This window comes from Urocitellus parryii, chromosome 10, assembly GCF_045843805.1.
Source record: "Urocitellus parryii isolate mUroPar1 chromosome 10, mUroPar1.hap1, whole genome shotgun sequence".
Classification (NCBI taxonomy): Eukaryota; Metazoa; Chordata; class Mammalia; order Rodentia; family Sciuridae; genus Urocitellus; species Urocitellus parryii.
The window spans coordinates 107,719,708-107,743,175 of NC_135540.1; the positions used below are offsets into that span (position 1 = coordinate 107,719,708).

At 38.3% G+C, this 23,468-nt stretch overlaps 1 protein-coding gene across 1 annotated transcript; it reads right to left on the reverse strand.

The window, feature by feature from the left end:
- Positions 1–204: 204 nt before the first annotated feature.
- On the reverse strand, positions 205–19,948 carry Nipal1 (NIPA like domain containing 1). The gene is made up of 6 exons (XM_026387088.2): positions 19,887–19,948; positions 8,574–8,840; positions 6,336–6,392; positions 3,743–3,833; positions 1,394–1,554; positions 205–890 (listed from the first exon to the last, which is right to left on the reverse strand). Exons 1-6 carry the CDS (start codon positions 19,930–19,932, stop codon positions 262–264), a joined length of 1,251 nt encoding a protein of 416 aa, XP_026242873.2. The 5' UTR covers positions 19,933–19,948; the 3' UTR covers positions 205–261.
- Positions 19,949–23,468: the final 3,520 nt, after the last annotated feature.

Consider the following 23,468-nt stretch of genomic DNA (forward strand, 5'->3'; position numbering starts at 1 on the left):
ATTGTGACCAGAAGAAAAAGATTATTATGAGACAAATATAACTCCTGGACTTCTTTTAAGCTTAAGGGATATTTCAAAGTTTTCAGCAGTGAAAACATGCAGAAATCCTTGGGAGGAATATCAGGTCTTGACTTTCAAATTTCATGGAAGTTGAACTTACACATCTAAGGTACCAGAACTTTAGAAACACTAACTTTCCCTGAAGTCCTTTCGAGAATAAATCTTCTTTCTCCTCTTCAAGTATCTAATGTTGGTTACAATTTAGGTTTTATGGGGACTCCGATCTTCAGTCTTGCTAAATAAGGTGACATCATCATCATATCCTGGGGTCGAACTTTCTAAGTTCTCTAGTAAAACGTAACTGTTCTCGTTGCCATTTGGAGAAAGAATGTCTTTCTTAGCAGAGGATGTCAGTTCACTCCAGGTAATGTCAGTATTTTTAAAAGCATGTAGAAGGAAAATGCCATTGATAATGGTGAAGAACCCACTCAGGGTCCCGATGACATCTCCAGCCTTCATGCCGTACCACTCCTGGAATAAGATGGCGGAGCAAGTCACTACCATGGAGGTGAAGAAGACATAATAGATGGGAGTCACCAGAGACGTATTAAAAGTATCCAGTGCTTTGTTGAGATAGTTAATCTGTGTAGTGACTGAAAGCACAAGTACAGCCAGCAAAACAAAGACCAGGGGATTCTTGTAAACTGGCTTCCATTCTAGTAGTTCCTTGATGGCAATTCCCAGGCCCTTGACAGAAGAAACTGAAAATGCTCCAATCAAAGAACAGACTGATATATAGACCAATATATTGGTCTGTCCTTTCCTGGGGGCCACAATCAAAATCAGCACCAAGGAGATCACAGTTATGATCACAGCAAAGGAAACAAATCCTGTCAGGAAGAGAACAGAATTAGACTTCAGAAAATCTAACAGAATCATGGTCTTTCTTGTTAGTCCTGAATTTGAGAGCCTAGATAGTTTAGAAATAGAAGTGAGATTAAATTAAAAGTAGCATCTAATTGCATTATTCACATTATTTTATAAAGGACTTTTATAAATATATTATTTGAATCTCACCGATAACACTGTGAGGTAGGGCAAGTATTGTCCCTTTGATTTTTATATGGGGAAGAAATGGCAAAACTTTGAGTTTAACGATAAATCTTTTGCCCCTACTCTTCCTCTCTCTCTTTTTCATTGTATAGAGGGGAAGAATGAATACAAAAAATAAACTGTGTTCCTTTCAGAAGACTTGTAACAAGCAAAATTTTTTGTATTTCACAACCCACGTGAAGACTTGTAGGAAGCCTATTATAATATTGTTACAAATATCATTTGATGAAGAAGGAAAAGGGAACAGACTTTAAGTGCTTCTTTATGCTGAATCACAGACCTGGATCTCTCAATTTCATTTCCATGTCATGCAAAGACGTGACTTCCTCTTCTTGTGGGGCATGGATAACCATCACAGTTGACCCCAATATACTTAATATGCAGCCCATTTTCCCATGAATGTTCAAATGCTCATTTAAAAAATAGGAAGACAAGATGGCACTGTTGGGAGAGAGAAAAGCAAAATCACTATAGTTGAATTGCCTTTTGATCCTATAGTAGCTCAGAATTCCAGTCAGTACCTGCCACTCTGTATTCCAATAAATTGGCTTGAAACATACTAAATGACACTGAAAAATCTGAGTTAGTTTTAAACTCGGAAGTGATGGTCAATTAATTCTGCTTTGTTGCCTTTATATCTGAAGAGTTATCACAGACTTTTATATTCCTGTCAACATCCCTGACCTTCTAAGAGTTCCGATCAATTCATTTTCAATTGTAACATCTCCTGTAAAGCCAAGCAAAGCCAAAGGTCTTTTATGTCTTACTGGCACTATACAGATTGAATATCCCTATCTGAAATACTTAAGATTAGAAATGCTTCCAATTCTACTTATTTCCATATTTTGGAATCTTGCATATACGAAATGAGATCTCTTGGGGGAGGAGACCCAAATCTAAACATAAAATTCATTTGTGTTCCATATACATCTAGTATGCATAGGCTGGAGGGAATTTTATACAATATTTTGGGTGTGCCTACATTTTTACTGCAACCCATCTGATGAGGTCACATGTGGAATTTTCTACTTGTGGCATCATGTCCATGCTTGAAAAGTTTCAAATTCTGGAGCATTGTGGATTCTGGATTTTTTGGACTAAAGATGCTCAACCAGTACACTTAAATTATGTGTGTCCATGAAAATTTCAAAGAAGGATTATATATTAAGAAGAATTACTCTGCTTAGGGCTGATACGTAGCTAGTAAACACCAGTACAACTGTGGAGATTGTAAAAATATTGAAATACTTCCTTATTACCTGCTACTGCCTTAGCACTTTCACCCAGCCAATACTCTCAATGCTTTAATTGTTATTAGTGCCTTGACCTCAGGAAGCTTCAGACTGGCACTACCATGATGATATTAGAGTATGCCATCCTGTTGCTCCACCAGTAGGCCTAATGGGGGCTTCAGCATGTCAGTCTCCTTCCTCTGACGCTCTAGCACTTGCACAAATGAAATTAATGGTGCCCATCTTCTCCCAAGCCCATGGGCAAATACTAGGCTTGCCTAGAGTCTCCCTCATGTGGCCACTTGTGGGACTGCAACCCCAGTGAAAAACGTTAGACCAGTGTTTTAAGTGCTTTATGTGTATTGACTCTTTTTTTTTTTTTATTGTTGGTCGTTCAAAACATTACATAGTTCTTAATATATCATATTTCACAGTTTGATTCAAGTGGGTTATGAACTCCCAATTTTACCCCGTATACAGATTACTGTATCACATCAGTTAATTGTCATATAACAATCCATTAAAGATGATGAAGATAAATGTCGAGGCCAAATCATAAATTTTATAGTAAATGTTGATAATGAATGAAAATGAAATGATAGTTATGAAATAAAAGAGTGTATGGGCTCACTGGATCCATTCATTTGGGATAATAATACAGATCACCTTAGAAACATCAGAGCCACATACTACAAAAGATAAAAATCATTCCTGTTTCCAGCACAAAAAGAATATACCAGGTCTACAAACAGAAGTATAAAGCAGACAACACAGCATTTTAGTGAGAATGCTATGCCTTTTAAAGTCTATGCTATGCCCAAATGCTATGCCTTTTAAAGTCCTCTATAGTCATTTACCACTATGACAACAGAAAGAATTAAAAGGACTCTGTAAATGTATTCAGGTCAGAGTTAAAAGAGTAGAAAAATACAAAACTCTGTTAGGCTTCACTGAATCATCACAAAGCAAGCTTACTCTCTCATTGTTTTTTAAATAACAATATGATAATCTATTTCTTCCTATTTTTTGGAGTCTTCTCAATTTAATTTGTGATTGCTTTTTTTTTTTTTTTTTTTTTTTTAGGCAAGAATGCTTTTCCCCTGGTGATGGGAATCAAATCCAAGGCCTTGCACAGTGTTCTACTTTCAACTACATCCACAGTCCAAGAAAAATCATTTATTTAATCCATATTTTACAAATGAGGAAACTAAGATTAAGTGACTTGTTCAAAGCTTCTCTGGGACCCCAGAAATTATTTTGAGTCTTTTATGCTTTCAGAGCCCAGGTTAGTCTAATCCTTTTTTTTTTTTTGAGGTATATTCAGCAATGTTTCTTATGGTTTAACTGTACCATGTTATTAAATACCTATAGAAGCCAAGCTCCTTATTGCTACCTACCTTATAAGAACACTCAGAGCTCCCAGTGGGGTGACCAAGGTGGCAGGTGCAAATGCGTAAGCTGCAAAATTTGCAGCCTCTCCTGCTCCCACTAGAAAGCAAGTTGAAGTATTAATATATGAGATGAATTTATTTATCAGAAGAGAAAAACAAATGACTCTCACAAAACAGTGGACTTTCATCTCAAAGACACTCAAAGATCTAGCTAAATCGAATGATTTAATTTTTTTATGGACAGTGGGAAAAGATTAATATTAAGGGAGTCAGATAAACTCAATATACCTGGTGATATAAACTCTACTACTGGTGACAAATGAATACACATTCCAAATGATTTTAAGTAGAATTAATTTTAGTTATTTCAGTCCTGAAAACATATTTGGTCACTCTGATGAAATCTAATAGAGGTGGCTTTGGAATAATCTGAGAGTTATTCCATTTGCTCAAGAACATCTACTTGACATTCTTGAATATCTCTTTGTGGCAAATTAAGAACAACAATGACAACAACAATCTGTAAAATTAGAAGTCTTTGTGGAGAGCTAGTGTCAACATAGGGGAAAGCTAAGAAATCCCTACCGCAGGCCTATGACATCAGGCATCTTGAATTACAGATGATCTATAGCAAGTAACAGAAGCTCAGTAGCTCAGGAAGATCCAAGCAGCTGTTTTAAAGTCCTAAGGATGTACTCCAGAATGTCATCTTTTCCTTATCTGAGGACACTAGACTTCCATGAGGCAGTGTGGTGCAAACAATTCCTGGAGTGAGGGAAATCCCTCCTAGAGCTGGGCTCTTGTCTTGGTGCCAAGTTATTCTCACAGATCATAACTGGACACTTGCCCAGAGAATGTAGTATTTCATGCTGGCAAACGACACCAAGCAAATGGTTGTTGTGGAGAGATAAAATAACACTACTGCAGACTAGTGCGAGTACCTACTTTTTCTTTTTCCCTTTCTTTGGCTGCTTTGCTAACCCTTTTCACTCCTTCCCCCAATCTAAAGGAGGATCCTGCATTAAGAAAGCACTATAAACAACTCTAAAATTACAGAGCAATTAGAAGACTATTCTAGCAAAAAAAAAAAAAAAACAAATTATGGCATTTTTCTCAGAACACTAAACTTTTTTGGAATACTTTAAATTGCTTATTTTCTCATCTTTATGGACAGCATTCCAGGAAAACATTGACTCCATGATTAAAGTACCATGTTTGTCACTAGATGCAATCTCTAATGTATGCTTTTCTCTCTTAATACCAGCATCAACGTTTTTACATTGTGAGAGTACAATAGTAAATGCAGCCATAAAATAGTCTCCTTCTATTCTCATTCTAAAGTGTGAGTACAGGTTGAGGAGATACAAGAAAGAAAAACAAGAGAATCATTCACATATCTATCTGGAATCTTCTCAGTATAGTCCTTGTTAACTTTGATTCAACTAAAGTAGGGAAATGGATGTGCAAGAATCTTAAAAACCAAAAGGGTGGCATGCCTGTAATCCCAGTGGCTTGGGAAGATGAGGCAGGAGGATGGGGAGTTCAAAGCCAGCCTCAGCAAAAGCAAGGTGCTAAGCAACTCAGTGAGACCCTGTCTCTAAATAAAATACAAAATAGGGCTGGGGATGTGGCTCAGTGGCTGAGTGCCCATTAGTTCAATCTCTGGTAACCGCCCCCCACAAAATACCAAAAGGACTACACAAACTTAAATATGTTTTATTCATCACCTTTTGGATTCCATGCCCCCACCCCTTTTTAAGGAAATGGACCCAAGTTCCTTCTTACAAGGAGCTTGCAAATAATGAAATACTTGAAATATGTTACTTGGTTTGGGGAAATATAGGGAACCATGAAGACTTCTGACTTTGAAGAAAGTGATTAGTGAGTGGTGTGAAGCTACCATTCATGGTGTCCTTTCTTTGGAGGTTTCAAGCTTGGGATTTAAGAAAGTTCAGAGAAGGCAAGAGCAAGGGTGAAACAGGGGAAGGGGTGGAGGGGGACAAGTCTTCCTTCTGTGAGGACATTACACTAGCATTTAGAAAGCGCCTTCACAGCTGCCAAGTCTCCTTTGATTCTGAAAGCAAGTCTGGGAGAAGTTGTGCCAACCACTTCCATCTTCTCCCCCATTTTTTCCAGTGTCAACAAAGGATCCCTCAATTTATCCATGTTTGGTCCTTGCAAGGAAAATGTACCCATTCCTGAGAAATATGCAGCTAGGATAGTCATGGATTCACATAAGGAGCTGGGAAAATATGGATGGAAAGCACCTTTCTCACTTTGCATGAAAAAAATAAATCAGAAATTTGTGAGCTTATATTAATATTTCAAATATCAACTTTCCCCTTTGTGTTCCAGGGCAGTATTGAGAGGAGGGGGTGGTGAGTAAAAAATAATCCATATCTTACACACATGGATACCCACATCGTAACAGTAATGGTCATTGTTATTACTATTCTGTATAAGGCAATACATTATATCCACACATAACTTTTAGACTTAAATTCCATCCTTGCCAGGAAGAAAAATTAATTTTGAAAAATTCCATGTAATGGATTTATCATTTTACAAGTAAACACGATTCTCTCCATTAAGAACTTACTTGATAGTAATCCTGCCCACCACACCCATTCCTTGAGGTAAGAATGTCCACCTTGTCCTGGGAAAAACACCAAAAATAAAAATTAGGTTCCAAATTAGAGAAAGAAGGGTAGAACAATTGACAATGGGTAAAGACACTCGATTAAAAAAAAAAACATAAAAAAAAGAAAAAGTCAAAATCTAAAATCTTTGAGCTTACTAACTTGGTCATTTCCAAAGGTCTTTTGAAACTTTCCATTATATCACTTCATTTTTTTATTTCTACAGAAAGCTTTTTTTGTTTGTTTGTTTTGGTAGGAAATTTTAGTCATCAGGTCCATTGCATTTATCTCAGGCAGAGGTATGGACATTGAATGTGATATACTCTGAATATTTTGTTTTGGCCATGGTTTAAATTTAAAACAAAAAATCCTAAATTGTAAATGACCTTTTGAGGAAGAGGATGCTTGACATGAAAGCTTTTGAAGTTTGGATCAGTCCATAAAAGGAAACAAGCATTAGGCAGATGGACTCCACTTATTCTTTACCTTAGCATAATGAAGTTGAGCTTCTGTCTAAAGCTATCTATAAGGACAAAAAACTGTCCTCAAGAATTCAGTCACCTTCCTGTGACCTGAAGACACTGTTGTATGTTTGCTATAGAAAATGGAATTTTCTCAATTTTAATTTGCCTAACTCCCTGAATTGGACCTTGATGACTTTGTTATAATTAAACAATAGGACATGTATGCTATAAATTGCAAAAGCAGTTAACCATGGTTATTTAGAATTTTCTCCTTATAAATTTCGCAAATGAAAAAATTAGAATCATCTTACAATATTGAACCTTATTTGCATAGTTAGTATCTTCTGGGTCCTAGTAAAATAATATTTACTTATGTATGTTTATTGACGATTCACACTTCTTCTGTTTTCATTTGCATTTCTGATTTTGTGTTTCCTGTCTATGAGCTTTGCCTATTTTCTGTTAGGGCACTAATTTTCTTGTTGACTGCAAGTCACTGTTTTTATATTATAGAACCTAACTACTTTTTGTCAATAATTTCATAATTCCCCCTTATTGATAAATCATTTGCTCTGGAGTTACAGCTATGGTATTTTCACTGTGTGCACATGTATTTTTTTCCTTTTTTTTTTTTTGCCAAACCAGAAAATCTCTTCCTTTACATAAAATAGGTTCGTTGTCATTTTTATGCTTATAAAAAGGACTTCTTTTAGGTTTTCAAAAAATTATTTTAAATTTAACCCTAAACAATCTGGAATTTATTTAGCTGAATAGTATAAAGTAGAACTCTCACATTTTTCTCCTCTACTTTTTTCCACTTGATGTGAATATTCTTAATTTAATAATTCATTGTGCTTACTTGTTGGAAATATCACTTTTAAAAATCATATATTAGAATTTGATATGTAATTGAGTCCACCTGTAAATTTTCAATAATCTTTTATTACTGTATCTATTTTAATGCTAATACTAAATTGTTTTATATACTAATATAGTATGTTTTTGTTTTATGAAGGTACAAATATCCTCTCAATAGTACTGTTTCAGAAACTTGTTTGCATAATTTGTACTAATTTATTTTTCCATTTGGACCTTAGAAAAATATTTAATTTAGGACTTACATTTGATGCAAAGGAATAGAAGATTCATGATTTAAAGGATAGTCTGGTTGTGCTTATGTAGCATCTGAAATGTCAGTATAAATGGTGGACTAATTCTATTGCTATCCATTCAGAGATGAAGAAATATTTATCAGGTATCAAATGTTGTGCAAAGGAAGGTTCCTCTCTTGTTCCTCTCTACCACCAATAAACAGGTAAACCTCTTAACAATAAGTAAATAAGCAATACACACATAACTCCAAGAAAGGAAACTCTTATGCAATGATGGAGAGCAGCAGGGGACGCAGGTGGGGAGACCATCCCAGACAGGATGGTCCAGGATGGCCTTTTCCGGGTAGTGAAAATTCAAGCCAAAGTCTGGAGGGTGAGTCAGCTCCGTGGGCAGGAAGCAGAGAGTTCCAGACCAATGAAAAAGACCTCAGGGTGGGAAAGAGGCTGGTCTATTCCACTCTGTGTAGGAGGTCAGAGACTGTCAGGGAGACAGCTGGCTCAATCAAGGACACACAGGCTTAGATAAACGGAGTCAATGATCATGACTACAGCATTGTGGTCTCATGATGGAATTATTTCTATAATTAGACACTTGAATTCATTATTTGCATGGGTTCCTTACCTGCTCTAGTAACACCCTTATTGGCCAGTTGCAAGAGTCCCTTCTTTTTCAAAATGAAGCTAGAGCCAATAAAAATGCTAGAACATATGGCCAGTAGCAAGCCCACATAAAGATTGTATTTGTTTTCTACATTTGCTGAAATGCTCCAGTTGGTTGTGCTGGAATTCAGGTTTCTGTAAAGGATAGAAGAAGCTTGCAGCTGCGACACATTTGTGATCTCACACCAAGACTGGGAGGAGTTCTGACAGACCACAGATAGCACATAGCCTGGAAAAAGGAAAGAGAAATGTCAACAATAAAAGGGAAACATACTAGTGCTTTCTGCAAGAAACATAGACTTGAGTGGACAGTATAAAAATACTTTTTTTCTTTTTTTTTTTTAACTGCAAGTAGGGCAGTATTCAACAGGTGGTCTACAGAACTATAGACATTGCTGATTTTGTTTGAACATGTTCTGAAAAATGATTTAAAATTGTTTAGTTGTCATCATTTAAAAATGAGAGATTTTATATGAAAGTTTGGAATCCTTGTAAGTTGGAAGATCTGGCAATACTTGGGTTTTTGCTCCACCAGATCACAACATGCTGGAGCTGTGAGTGGTTGTGTAGAACCAACTTGGCCTCAACAACTCATCCCAGTCTCCCAAAGTCACTTCACTGCTTCACATAACCAGCCTGTCTCTCAGAAAGCAGGGGCTGTGACCCAGGAATATAGAAAAGGGCACAGCAATCTCACTGGTCTATAAATTACCCCATAACAGGATATTCAGTTAACTCATTTGGTGGAGTATGAATTGTGCATTTGAGAAAACATGTGTTAAGGTAGATTTAACTTTGCTTACAACTTTTCCTGAAAAAAAAAATGACTGTTTTTAGGACTACGAATCCAGCTTCTCCAAAATAAAGCTGAATCTAATAGAAAAAATGAACTAAACATGAATAGGCTTTTTTAAGAATAAGATTCAAATAAACATGCAAAGCCAATGAACCAGACCTATTATTTTAAATGTCTTGAAAATTTGAAGTTAAACACTAAAATACAGCATGAAAAGACTTACTATATATGAGAAATTTTTATAATCTCTTTGCCACTTGAACAGATACCAATAAGGTGATGCTGTCACTAAATGTTCTGTTTTTCAGGGGTTTTTTTTCCTTTCAAAAAAAAGGAAAATTCCGAGTTTGAGTACTCTATACAAAAAAGGGCAAAGGAAGATTATTAAGTATAATTTTAGAATTGAATCAAAAACTCAGTTTTATGTCTCAAAAATCTGAAGAAGGCATATGAGCAACAACAAAAGAGATCAAATAATGTCTTAGCAACAAAACTTCCATAAGTGGATCTGGCATCTCTAGCAAAGCATCATGAAGGCATCTGAATATTACTACAAACAAAGTTAGTAAACAACTATCTGGAAAATGGAAAAATAAATAATTAAATTCAAGGGTTGGGTTTTTTGTTTGTTTGTTTGTTTTGCTTTGTTTTTGCACCAGAGATTGAATCCAGGGGCGTTTAACCACTGAGCCACATCCCCAGCCCCTTTTATATTTTAGTTAGAGACAGGGTCTTGCTAAGTTTATTAAGGCCTTGCTAAATTGTTGAGGCTAGCTTTGAACATGCAGTCCTCCTGCCTCAGCCTCCCAAGCCTCTGGGATTACAGGCATGTGCCACCACACTCAGCCTTTAATCTTCTTTTGTAACAGGGTTTCACTAAGTTGCTGAGGCCAGCCTTGAATTTGCAATCCTTATGCCTCAGCCTCCCCAGTAGCTGGGATTACAGGTGTACACCACAGTACCTGGCAAATTCAAGGTTTTCATGACTACTATTTCATAGTAATTTGGAAATTAACTAACTTTTCTTAAGAGATACAGAATAAATTCTGAGTCAAAACTTCTAAATATTCATAGCAGCTCAATTCACAGTAGCTAAACTATGGAAGCAAATGTGGAAGATGCCCTTTAATAGATGAATAGATAAAGGAACTGTGGTATCTATACACAATGGAATGTTACTCAGCATTAAAAGAGAATAAAATTATGGCATTTGCAGATAAATGGACGGAGTTGGAGAATATCATGCTAAGCAAAGTAATTAATATCTAATTAAAATAATGGGTAGGGGAGAGGCATGGGAAAAATGGAGGAACTTTGGGCAAAGGGTAGGGTGGGTAGGAAGGGTACATGGGAGCAGCAAAGATGGTGGACTGAGATGGACATCATTACCCTAGGTACAGGTATGACTGCACATATGATGTTACACTATATCGTGTACAACCATAGAAATGTAAAGTTGTGCAGGAATTGTGCACAATGAATCAAAATGCATTCTGCTGTCATGTGTACCTAATTAAAGTAAATTAATCAACTTAGAAAAACAAAAACTTCTAAATACTCAAAGGATAATTAATTATATTTTTTCAGGGATATTCTGTAATACTGGAGAATACACATGTAGGTTATTTGTAGTCTTGTTCTGCCCACTGTTCATCTCATTTAAATCTCAGGAATGGAAATGAGTGCGTATATTTTTGTTAGTAAGAATTTTGATTACATTCATTCCTGAAAAAACATCTGAATTGGCTTTCCAGTGAATTCCACGGCTGTATTTGTGTCATTTACTATGTAGTTAACATAACCATTTCAAAACTTCCATCTCTGAAACCAGGGTGGGTGGATCTCATTCCAGGGAAACAATATTCCTTCTAAGTTGTTGACATAGCAAAATGTTTCTGACATTTTAGGGGGTGTGGGGGCAGAGGGTGATAAGGGAGAGCAAATCATCTTTGTTGCATTTTCCAAGTTCTCATTTTTAAGTGGCAGACATGAATGTTCTGAGTTTCATGACAGGACAAGTAAAATCTTGTCAGATTGCAGATCCTAATACTTGGATTGCTCTATATTTGGGGCATATGTCAGGCAGAGAGCCCAGAGCAGATGTGACTGAAGGAGGGACGGAGTGAATGGTGGATTGATGGGTGTGCAGTGGCACAGAGGAGAGATGGCAGAAGTAGGGTGTGTGGGCAGAGAGTTCAGTGTTTTAGAGGAATCAAAGCTATCTCAAATCAAGGTTGGCTTCTGAAGATCTGAGCAAGCAAAGTCCTATTGCAGGGAGTTTAATCCAGACTTTATTTAGCTTAGAAAGACAGTCTATTATATTAGTTGTTTATTTTAATAGACAGTTTCAATAGCCCTCTATAGTGACAGGAAATGTAGCTCAGTAGTAGAAAACTTTTTTTTTTTTTTTTTGCACCAGAGATTGAATCCAGGGGCATTTAACCACTGAGCCACATCCCTAGCCCTTTTTATGTTTTAGTTAGAGTCTTACTAAGTTCCTTAGGGCCTTGCTAAATTGCTGAGGCTGGCTTTAAGTATAATTTTGGAATTGAATTTATACTCCTTTCAGGAGGGAGCACATATAACTTCATTAATTTTATTATTTTTCTCAATATTGAGTAATTATTTGAATGAACAGAGGCCTAAAGGCTGGTACCACATGACTATGGCAAAACTGACACTATAATCTCTCTGATATTGACAGCTCTAGTTAAAACTATGCACTTAATCATGGACCTCAGAATGAAATCAGGAGTACTGAGCCAGGTGCTGGTAGAGTGCATATTGCCTGTGTCTTGAGAAAAGCAGAGCTTTGGCAGGACTCTTTCAGCCCCCTCCTGAAACACCACCCTCAAGAACCAGCTAATCCTAAGAGGCCTTTTGTTTTGACATCTGGAACAGGGTTACAAGCTCAGCCACAACCCACTGCAAATCAGGCCCTTGGAGCTGGGACACACTCCAGCCCTGACCATGATGATGCTATGGTAGACTATTTCCTTCAGAAGTAGCATGAATTTCCCAGGCTGGCATTTAACCAGCAATCGTCCTACCTGATTCTTCTGAGTAGCTGAGATTACAGGTGTACATCTCCATGGATTAAGATTTGTTTTTAAAATATGCTTGGGACCAAATCTAGTGCTTTGCACATTCTAAGAAAGTGCTCTACTACTGAGATACATCTCCTGTTAATTTCATTTCTTGTCAACAGCCTGATACTTACATTTTAAATTGGATTTAAGAACTTTTTTGGATAAACTTAGATGATTATGTTTTGATTTTTCCTCTATTATCTCGAGATCGATATTTCGGAATGAAACTTTTTACGCTAATGAAGACTCTTTGATGTGTTCTGTTTGTAAATAACCATTTTTAAAGAAAATATAGTCTTCTATATAGTTGTATAGGAGTCTCTTTGTTTTTTTCAATCTGTTCTTTTGAAAGTTGGGAGTGAATCATTCAAATAAATGGCTATAGGTGTACTTTTCAGACTAACAAATATAAGATTTATCACTACCTTAATTTTTATACTTATTGGATTCTTCAATGTCAGTGAATAATCTCTCTCCACTTGAAACTACTGGGTAATAAATAGTAAGGAAATACATGTCAGTTATAAATAAAAACAATTCAATATACACCAAGTACATCAACCACACAATTTAAGAATTAAAACATTACCCCTCAGAGGTAACAACTATGCTGATTTTCTCTTAAACATTCCTTTGCTTTTAAAATGATTTTTTCTATTTAATACATCAAAACAGTTTAGTTTTACCTCTTTTGTACCTCATGAAAATGAAATTGTGTAGAATGTATTATCTGGTGACTTGCTTCTTTGGGGGTTCATCATTGTTGATACTTGTGGCTGCAAAGTTTGTTTTTTCTCCCACTATTTTATAGACTTCTACAGTATGATTAACCCACAAGTAATTTTTCTATTTTATAACTGGTGGACATTTAGGTAATTTATGATGTTCTGCTTTTACAAAGAGTCTTGCTAACACTCTCATGTGATGTTGAATCAAAAAATTGATAAGTTTTTGATCCTACAAAATAGCATTTCATATGGCACAAATTAATATGTGCCTTCTATGAGCAGGTGTAATAGGTTATACACATGCCTTTAAAATTTGAAAATAGAGTTAGATATTCTATAGGACTATATCTTTCCCCACCTTAAGAGCTCTTAAGCAGTTTGACACAATATTTCTACAGACACCTTCATAATTTTGTAGTTTGAACATAATCTATCTTTGCTCCCAGAGTTGTTTACAATCTCATTGACTCAAACATGTTGCTGTTGGACCAATTCTCAACTTATAGGCACTGATAGCTAGAAGATATTTTAAAGAGACCGAAATTTGGTTTCTAGGATGTCTATGATTGCATCAAACTACATTTAATTTTTTTTGTATTTGTAGATGGATAACATACCTTTATTTTGTTTATTTTTATGCAGTGATAAGGATGGAGCCCAGTGTCTCACACAAGCTAGACAAGTACTCTGCCACTAAGCCACAACCCCAGCCCCTAAAACTACATTTTTAATCACTGCAAGATATGTAGAGTTTGAGGAAATCATCATATCATCCTCTATTCGTCTGTGATAGTTTGATTATTCAGCTGGCATTCACTCCCTTATCCTGTCCCTTGTGGGCAGACTCTTCTTCCTTTGGTATAGTTTGGATGTCAAGTGCCCCGCACAGGCCCATTGTTAAAGATTTGGTCTCAAAAGTGGAGGTATTGGGAGGTGGTGGAACCTTAAGAAGTGGGACCTAAATTATCAAGAATACAAATAATAATAAATGCTGGTGAGGGTGTGGAGAAAGAGGGATACTCTGTTGGTGGGACAACACCACCAATTAGCACAACCATTCTGGAAAGTTGTATGGAGATTCCTGAAAATCTAGAAAGGAAATCACCTTATGAAACATTTATTCCACTCCTCAATATTTATCCAAAAGAACTTAAGTCAGCATACTATAGTGATATAGCCACATCAGTGTTTACAGCAGCACAATTCATAATGGCTAAGCTATGGAACCAGCCTAAGTGGTACTATCATATTGATGAATGGGTTAGGAAAATATATTCATACACAATGGAGGTTTACTCAGTTATCAAGAATAAAATTATAGCATTTTCTGGTAAATAGATAGAATTGGAGAACATCATACTAAGTGAAATAAGCCAGACTCAGGAAGTCAAGGGTTGAATGTTTTCATATGTGGAAGCTAGGACAAAGTAAGGGGGAAAGAAAACATAGGGGGTCAGACATCACAAAGATACAGGGAAGGTCAGTGGAGAAGAAAAAGGAGATTGAGAGGGCAGGAGGGAAAGGGGAGGAAATGCTGAATGATTTAACAAAGTTATGCTATGTGCACACATAAATATACTACAGCAAATTCCACCTTTATCTATAAAGCACCAATTAAAATGAATAAATAAATGAGTAAAAGGAAGACAGAATAGAGGAAAGAAAGTGGGTGGGAGAAGGGGAGGAAAAAGGGGTCACCAGGGACTACAGTGGAGAAAATTAAATTCCATGCATGTATGATTTTGTCAAAATGAACCCAACTATTATGTATAATTGTAATGCACTAATAAAAGAACATACACACACACACACACACACACCAAAAAAGAAAAAGAAAGAAAAACTGGGTGAGAGAGAGAGAAAAGTAAGGCTTAGTGAAAGTTGTTTGGGTAAGTGAAGGCATGCCCTTATAAAAATGATTGTGATCCTCAGACTACTTCTCCTTATTACCCCCTACACCCCCATTCCCTTTCTTATGATTAGGTGAGCAGTTCTGCTCCACCCCATGCTCCTGCTATGATGTGCTGCTTCACCACAGGCCCAAAGCAATGTGATCCATTGATCATAGACTGTAACCTCCAAAACTGCAAGGTGAAATAAGCCATAAAAGGAAGTCCATAATCTCGGGTGATTGTTTGCATCTCTTGACATCAAGTTGGAAGTGACTTTGTGGCCACTAAGAAAACAGCAGAGGTGATGTTTGGTTAGATTTACTTCTTGTAACTCTGTAATTCCCTGAGCACCTGCTGTTCCTTCAGCCTGAATCCCACCCAGAAAAAAACAGACAAACAAAAAAGATGTGGAGAAGGCCTGCTCATCCCACAGGAAAAATCCAACCCCAGCTGGTTACAGCGTGAATCAAAAACACCCAAGTGAACCAAGTCTAGACCAGTCACCCTCAGCTGTCCTGCAGATACAAAAGAATATGGTAAACCTGCCTATTCCAAGTGGCATAGAAAAAATGGAATTAAATCTTGTATCTTCACTACAATTTATCCCCAAATACTGACCAATGTGAATCAGATTATGTCCTTCCCTGTTTAATCCTTCCCATCCCCTCCATGGGTTTTCATCCCAATTTCAACAAAACCACCCCACTGTAAAGCCTTGTATGCTCTGAAACATGCCCACCTCTGACATTCTATTGCCTTGTTTCCTCTCTCACCCAGCCCTGAAACAGCTCTAGTCAATTTTTTACTTATTTAACTATTTATTGAGTGTCTACTATCTGTCAGGCAGTTTGGGGAAGCTGACGATACAACATGAAATTCAACAAAAACCTTGGTCTTGTATATTCTGGTGGGGCAAACAGATAACTGTATGATATGGTAAGATCAGTATGGGAAGTAGTAAAAACAGCATCAATGAATGAATAGATTTTTAAAAACAGGATTAGATGAAAAATCAAACACCCTGAGGAAAGAATGTGTTTGAGAAGTGAAAGGAACTGCACTCAGCCAGGCTGGCTGGAGTGACAGAAGGGAGATGGTGTGACATGCAGTCAAAGTAGAAAGGGCAAGTTCAGGTGTAGTAGCCTACAGAAAAGTAGGTCGAATCTTGTTGTTTCTCTCCCCAAATCCCCCACCATAGTCTACAAGGCCCTGCAGTATCTTGCCTTCATCTCTGTAACCTCATTCCCTACTGATTAAAAAAAGAAATATTTTTTTCCCTGTTCCTCTACCTTAAAGCTCTTTGAGTAGTAATTACCTAGTACGTTACTGAGTGCTGGCTAGCATAGCTAGCTCCTTCTTAGCACTGAAACGTCATCTCCTGGGGATGGGAGTGTAGATCAGTGGTAGAGGGCTTGCCTAACAGGTATGTGTGTATGTGTGTGTGTCTATGCATGGGGGCATGCGTACACACACACACACACACACACACAAAGTCACCTCCTTGGAGAGTCTTCTTTGCATTCTCAATCTAAAGGATCCTCTCAATTACTTTCCATCACATCAATATATAAGACTCCCACACTTTTTACAGCTTAATGGTGTTTGTAACAACACTGTATATCCATATATTTATTTCATTGATTTGCTCAACAAAACAGCTGTTGGACACTTAACTTGCAAGGCACTATGCTAGCTATCATCTGTGCAGCATGTAGCTGATTCTTATTGAGTACTTTCTCTGTATCAGTCCTGTCCCAAGAACTGATGAGATAATGGTCAACAAGACAGGTGAACAGGTCTCTGTTCTGGCAAAACTGACCATGTTAGTGAGAGAAAAAGCAAACAATAATAAGGGAGCAAAATAGTTAGGAGAGATCATTCAGAACAAAATCAGAGCAGAGTTAGGGTGAAAACAATTTACAGCAACTTTGGAAGAGAATGAGAACTTAGAACAAATTGGGATATCATGTCCTATTAGACAAATCTATACATAAACTGATAACTGGTAAGGTGCCCATTATTCCATTTAATCAAAATAAAATTGAGTACAGGGGTGGCTCGGGAGGCTGAAGCAGGAGGATGGTGAGTTCAAAGCCAGCCTCAGCAATGAGAAGGTACTAAGCAAATCAGTGAGACCTTGTCTCTAAATACAAAATAGGGCTGGGGATGTGGCTCAGTGGCTGAGTGCTCCTGAGTTCAATCCCCGGAACAGAAAATCAATCAATCAATCAATAAAATTGAGAAGGTACTATTGATTCTTTAAAAAATTAAAACTTGTATTTCTAAACACAGTGGGGAGCTTATGGGCTGCTGCTGTTTTCACTTTATCAACTTTTCATTAATAAAGTTACTATATTGTTAAAGATTAAAAATCCCCTTGAAATTAAAAAAAGTTTTATAAACTGAAGATGCAGGAAAATAATTAAGGAACAATATTGCAACAAGTTGGCATTTATATCAATAAACTGCAAACACCATTTAGTCCATTGCAGGCAACACAGGAGAAATAAAGGTCCAAACAATTTTGAACTTGATCTGTAATTATGAAATCCTACTCAGTTCTTTGGGCCTTGGTTTCTATATCTTTAAAATGGACATACTTGTCTAATAAAGTTCATGGAATTTAATTATGTGTAAGGACAAACAGATACATTTGAATTTTTAAGATTATATATATAAATATGGGAAATGTCCTAATCATTACAAAAGAGAGATTCAGCCAGTTCTCAAGGAGTTGCAGTTCCTTGATTTCTTAGATATATGATAGACTCCTTGTCATTTTGGTCTCAGCTAGAAAATCAAGCAAGCAAGCAAGCAATAAAATTGAGAAGATACTATTGATTCTTTAAAGTTCTTTCTTTAAGGGGCTTTGAGTAACCCAATCTAAATATCCCCAACATCCTCAATACACTATTCATGAGACCATGTTGTAATCTACTTTTTAGTTAATTCGCTTCTTGTATATTATTTGCCAGTTGGAAACTAAGCTGTGCAAAAGCAGGACCTACTCCTAGAGTCTAGGATTAGACTATATTGCAAATGCCTTTCCTAGTGCTTAGGCTAGTTCTTGGCACATGAGACTCACCTGTTATTTGAACAAATGAAAAACTGAGTCCATGTTGACCCCATGTCAGGTTCAGTATTTCTTGTTTCATATATAATCCCACCTGCATCTACCCCACAGCTGTAAGCTGTAGAAATTCTTCCCATTTTACAGATGAGGAAAGGCTGAAGCTGGGAAAACTGTCTGATGCCAAAGCCTAATCTCTTCTCACTACTGAAAATATGGATTCTAATTTCTCTCTTCTTTCCCACCATCTTTTTACATAATTAATTACCACAATTAATCACAGGTATTAAGCACTGAGCTTGAATATTTCTTGTTGGAACTAAGTGTATGAGCAAAGCAGGAAAAACATCCGGATGCTCAAACAAGTGGGTGTAATTCCACACCCTCCTTACTTACAGAGCCTTGAGTAAACAAGGGTGGGTATATTAGTTACAGTATGACTTACTGGTTTGGGAATTATTTAGGAAAAAGGGCAACTATCTGACTATCTAGGAAATAATTCTGGACACAGCCCGCCTTAGTAACCACCAATCTAAATTTTTGAATAGTTTGAAAATTGTTCAGGCATTTTTCCTTTTTAGGAGTGTTCTATTTCTTGCTTGCTTGTACAGTTTTAAAGAGTTCACTGCCGCCCCCACCCCCGACTTTTTCATCAAGGAATACGCTGGAAGAGGTCAAGGAAAGGAAACCAAGGAAGTTACCAGCAACTTTGCAAAAGTCTAGTTCTCATCTTGCCGCTTACTACCCCCTCCACCTTCGTCTTTACATCATTGCCAGGTAAATTATAAATAGGCTTTCCTCGTGGCGCCGTGAAAAACATTATTTCAGTTGGTGTACACTCCACCCACCCCCGCAAGCTCACCTGCAAGCTTCCTCCCTTTTCTCCAGGCTTACACGCACCTTCTGTGTCGAAAGTGTGGAAAGCTTGTCAGTGTTGTGAACACCTGGTGAAGTGCATGGGGCCGCGCCCAGTGACTTCACAGGGCTCAGATAGGGGCTGTAAACGCAGAGCAGCAAGCAGCGAGAACAACTTAGAGAAGAGTGCCCCGGGTTCCCGGGTTTCTCTCCCATCCTGCTCTCTCTTTTAAGCTGCGGAGAAAAAACTGCACCGCGAGTCAGAAGCCAGGGTAGCGGGTTAGAGATGTTTTCATATCCAAGGAAGAAGAGAAGCCAGGGGACCCAGACTTGGCCATCGCCCTTCCCGGAGGTGTAGGGCGCATGACCCTTCGGGGTGTTGGACCCTCGCAGAGCCAGCGCAGGGCTCGGCACCCGACTCCAGCGGGGTTCCTGGGCACGCCCTCTGCCCACTGGGTGACGACTACCTCGCCCTCTGGAAGCGAGTCTGAATCAGAGGAAACCTCCTTCTGCGATGGGATCTGGGAGTCTCTCCATAGTCCTGACTTGCTCCGTCACATACTTGAGCACGCTGCAGTTCACAGTGGTCAGCCCCCAGGACCGAGTGGGACTCGCCACTGTCTTGATCCCCCCCAGGCTTTCCCAAGAAACCCGAATATCGTAAGCACCACTAAACATTGGTTGGCCGGCACAGCGCACTGACTGAACAATTAAGTGAATATTTACACTGACGACTGCGTGGAGTCGGTGCATCTTTCGCGTCTGCACAGGTACCCCGGGACCGCCCACCTGGTCTCTTGGCCACACAGATGCCGGATCTCTCCCCCCTCGGGGTACAAACTCACCTTCTTGGCAGAGCTCTCCGGAAGGCAGCCTCACCTGTGCCCCCATGGCCCGGGGACCGGGCTTCCTGGGCACAGGAGCTTGCTTCTCACCCACCTGGGCCTCTTGTCCCCATGGACCCACGTTCGGGCGGAGCTGCGGGTCCGGGACTGGTGACCGCGGATCCCACCCACGCGGCAGCGTTAGCCAATGGGGTGGCCGGGTGGGGCCTCCTCCCGAGCCACGCCCCTGAGGTCCCGGGGTTTGGTGCTAATTCTCACTGTGCTGGTGGCTTTGGTGGCAGTCTTTGGTCACTTGTATGGCTGAAGGGAGGACCAGATGCCTCTCAGGGAGGTTGCTAGAGCCGCGCAGACACAGACGCACTTGGCGGGGCAACAGCGTGTCTGGGAGCGGGAGGGCCACCGAGGCGACTCTGGGAAACTTTAGTGGAGTAGAGGCTGTTCTGAGGCCCGCTGCGGCTACTCCCGGGGTCAAAAGATCTCCTGCGCTGGACTTTGAAAACCCTGCTGGTTTTGAAAGCCTTCCCTTTTTGGCCTCTTTGTGCAGAAGCTGCTGGCCCCTGGGGTTCTGCGCCGATTCTCATGCTAAAGTTTGTTCTGGAAGCTCCAGAACAGACTTTGCCCTTCTGGGCTATTATAAGCGTCTCCCGCTGTCCCTCCCCTCTCCCAACTACCCCCACTCGGTTTCCAACCAGCAGGCCACTTCCCCATCTACCCCTCTTCTCCATTTTTCTGAGCAGTACAGTTATTTGAAACAAATTCTTAAGGAAAAAGCAATCACGGAACTTAAAACATCTCGTCCCACAAAATAATAACACCAAAATTTATGGCATCCCTTTTATACACGTATGCATTATGCAGGCACTTGGTAGGTATTAACTCGTTAATCTCATAGCATGATTAAACCCTAGTTTGCAGGTGGGACTTGTTTTCTTCAGAGAGATCTGAGGCAAAGAGTAAGTTAAGTAATTTAACCTAGGTTGGAAGGCTTGGTAGCCTGTGTTTAAGCAATGAGAAAAGGCAGAAATCCTGCTGAAACCAGGAAGAAATGGGGGTGGGGGTGGGGGGGTCCACCCCCTTGGCTGGCACCTCAGCACTGAGGAAAAGACTCTTATCTGCTTACCTTGCCTTTGCTGTAGGTAGTCATGAACAGCTATTAACTTTATTGCCTGAGTTTCATTGCAGAGGCCTCAATCTTGCTTTTCTTGTTCTCAGGCTGATGAGAGAAGAGTTAAGGACAAATGATTAGTCAACATAACAATCCAAGGCACACACTTTAATATGCAGTGACCTTGTGAAAAAGGAATGACCTGGGAATGGGAATATGTGAAAATGGAAAGGGAGGGCGTTTATACCAATTTTGGCTAACAAGACTCAAATCTTAGACTTTTGCTTAAATGTTTGTACATCAGATGGGAACATTTCCCTTTATCAAAGATTGATCATGATAATAAGTGTGATCTAAGGTATTTATTACTCACTTAACAAACATGTAGCATTTACATGGCAAGCACTGTTTTAAGCACTTTTAAAATGTTAATTTGCTTTTTAAATGCTATTAAAATCCATCCAGGTAGACACTGTTTTTTATTCCCTCTTAAAGCACAGGAGAACAGGAACAGAGAGTAAGCTAACTTGCCTTTCAACATTACAGCTGTGTGGAACTGAGATGCTAATCAAGGAAGTCTGGCTAAGTCTGTGCTCTTACTCTATTTGGTAATAGGGCTTTACAAAAAAAAAAAAACTTTAAAAATGTACCTTTATTTGAAGTAGGATGCACATTGTTATTATTCTTGTTTTCTTCAGTCCTAAAAATATAAAGAAAACACTCAAAAGATACTTAAACTTGTTTCAGATCAACTATTTTCCCAGTTTAAATGTTGTCTGCAGAAGTTAATTATGGATTTTTCTTCCCTGCCTATCTCTAGGTGATTTTGGATATTATGCAGTTATTGCACTACAGAGGTTGTCATGAGTGACATTAATTTAAAGGATTTTTATTCGTATCAAAAATCACGTTGTTAAATTAACTCAAAAAGAAGGGCATTTTAAAAAGGACTGGGGTTGTGGCTCAGAGGTAGAGCACTTGCCTAGCATGCACAAGGCACTGGATTCAATTCTCAGCACCACATAAAAACAAAATAAAGATATTGTGTACACCTACAACTAAAGAATAAATGTAAAAAAGCGGGGTTGGTCATTTAAAAAATCATCAGTGAGTCAACACTACAACTCAGAAAATTTCTTTACTGAATTAAAACTTAGGCTATGACAATAAATGAGACCCTCTAAAATATCATCTTCTATCTGATTGTACCTGGACCCAGTGGAAATGGTGAAAATAATAAGGATCTGTGAAGCCTCAGTGTTTGGTCCAGTAAATTTTCAGTAATGCAATTAGCTCTCAATAATAAAAATAATTCATTTGTTTTATAATGCATAATAGTTTATAAGATATAATTTCAGTTACTGTCAAATGATACAGTACTTTAGTAGGCACAAAATTCTCAGGAGTAGGATAATGACCCTATGGAATCCATATTTTATTTTATTTACACATTCAGTTGTGAAAGGATTCTGGAGACTGATTTCTTACAAACATTAAGGGTCTAGTTTTGCAGACTGGATGCTCATATTCTGTAATTAGTGAGTTTCCCTATAAAACGAATCTACCTGAGAGGCTAAATTATAATCAAAGTTTGTTAGCTTAATAGCAGAAACCTAGCCATATGTGAAGCACCTCATTCTTGTTAGACAGTTGACACATTAAATAGACCACTTAGTTATGAAGGAGGAAAGTTTTGTAACTTGTTCTAGGTAACACAGCTAGCAAGTACAAGAACTGAGATTTGAGCCAAAGTTTCTCTAAAAGTCCAAGGCTGATACTTCTGACAATAAGCTAAACTACCTATCACTGTAGGTGACAATAATGTACACTTCTTATCTCACTGCCTAGCACGTACCACTTCCTATCCATCCTTTTAAAAAATAAGAATATGGTGGCATGTGTGCCTCTACTCCCAGCTACTTGGGAGACTGAGGCAGGCGGATCACTTGAGCCCCAGGCAGGAGGATCACTTGGGGTCAGGCTGGACAACATGTAAGACAGAGTTTCTTAGGAAAGAAAGAGAAGGAAAGAGGAGGGAGAAGGGGGGAGGGAGGGAGGAAGGGAGGAGGGAGAGTGAAAGAACAACAGTATTTTAAAATTTTTGGCACATTTCACTTATTTTAGCTTAAATTGAAACCTCCAAGGGAAGAATTAACAGATGCTAAATAGATATATATTGACTTAATTTATTGATTCCTATTAGTTGTTTTGGGGACACAGTTTGATAGAAATTGATGATCATCTCAGAAAAGAGCACATTCATGGGTTTATCAGATTATGCTATAATAGCCTCAGGTCCTTAACCCCTAAACTCTGCCAATGAAATCGTAATAAAACTTTGGTACTCAAAGGACTGTGGAGTGTAGTTCTGTTTCTCTCTTTTATTATATTTCTACCCAAAGAGTTCTACATCCTCCATTTCTTCCTGGTTGAATATTTTTTTAAAGTAAGTGTAAGAATGATTCATTCATTCCAAT

Bases quoted from the DNA above. Each gene is read 5' to 3' on its own strand.
- Nipal1 (XM_026387088.2), bottom strand. From the start codon at position 19,932: ATGGGGGCACAGGTGAGGCTGCCTTCCGGAGAGCTCTGCCAAGAAG. The intron at 6,393-8,573 runs GTAAGGAACCCA...TGTTTTTCCCAG, and splicing joins TAAGGGTGTTACTAGAGCAG to GACAAGGTGGACATTCTTAC. The intron at 3,834-6,335 runs GTAAGTTCTTAA...CTTGCTTTCTAG, and splicing joins GTGGGCAGGATTACTATCAA to TGGGAGCAGGAGAGGCTGCA.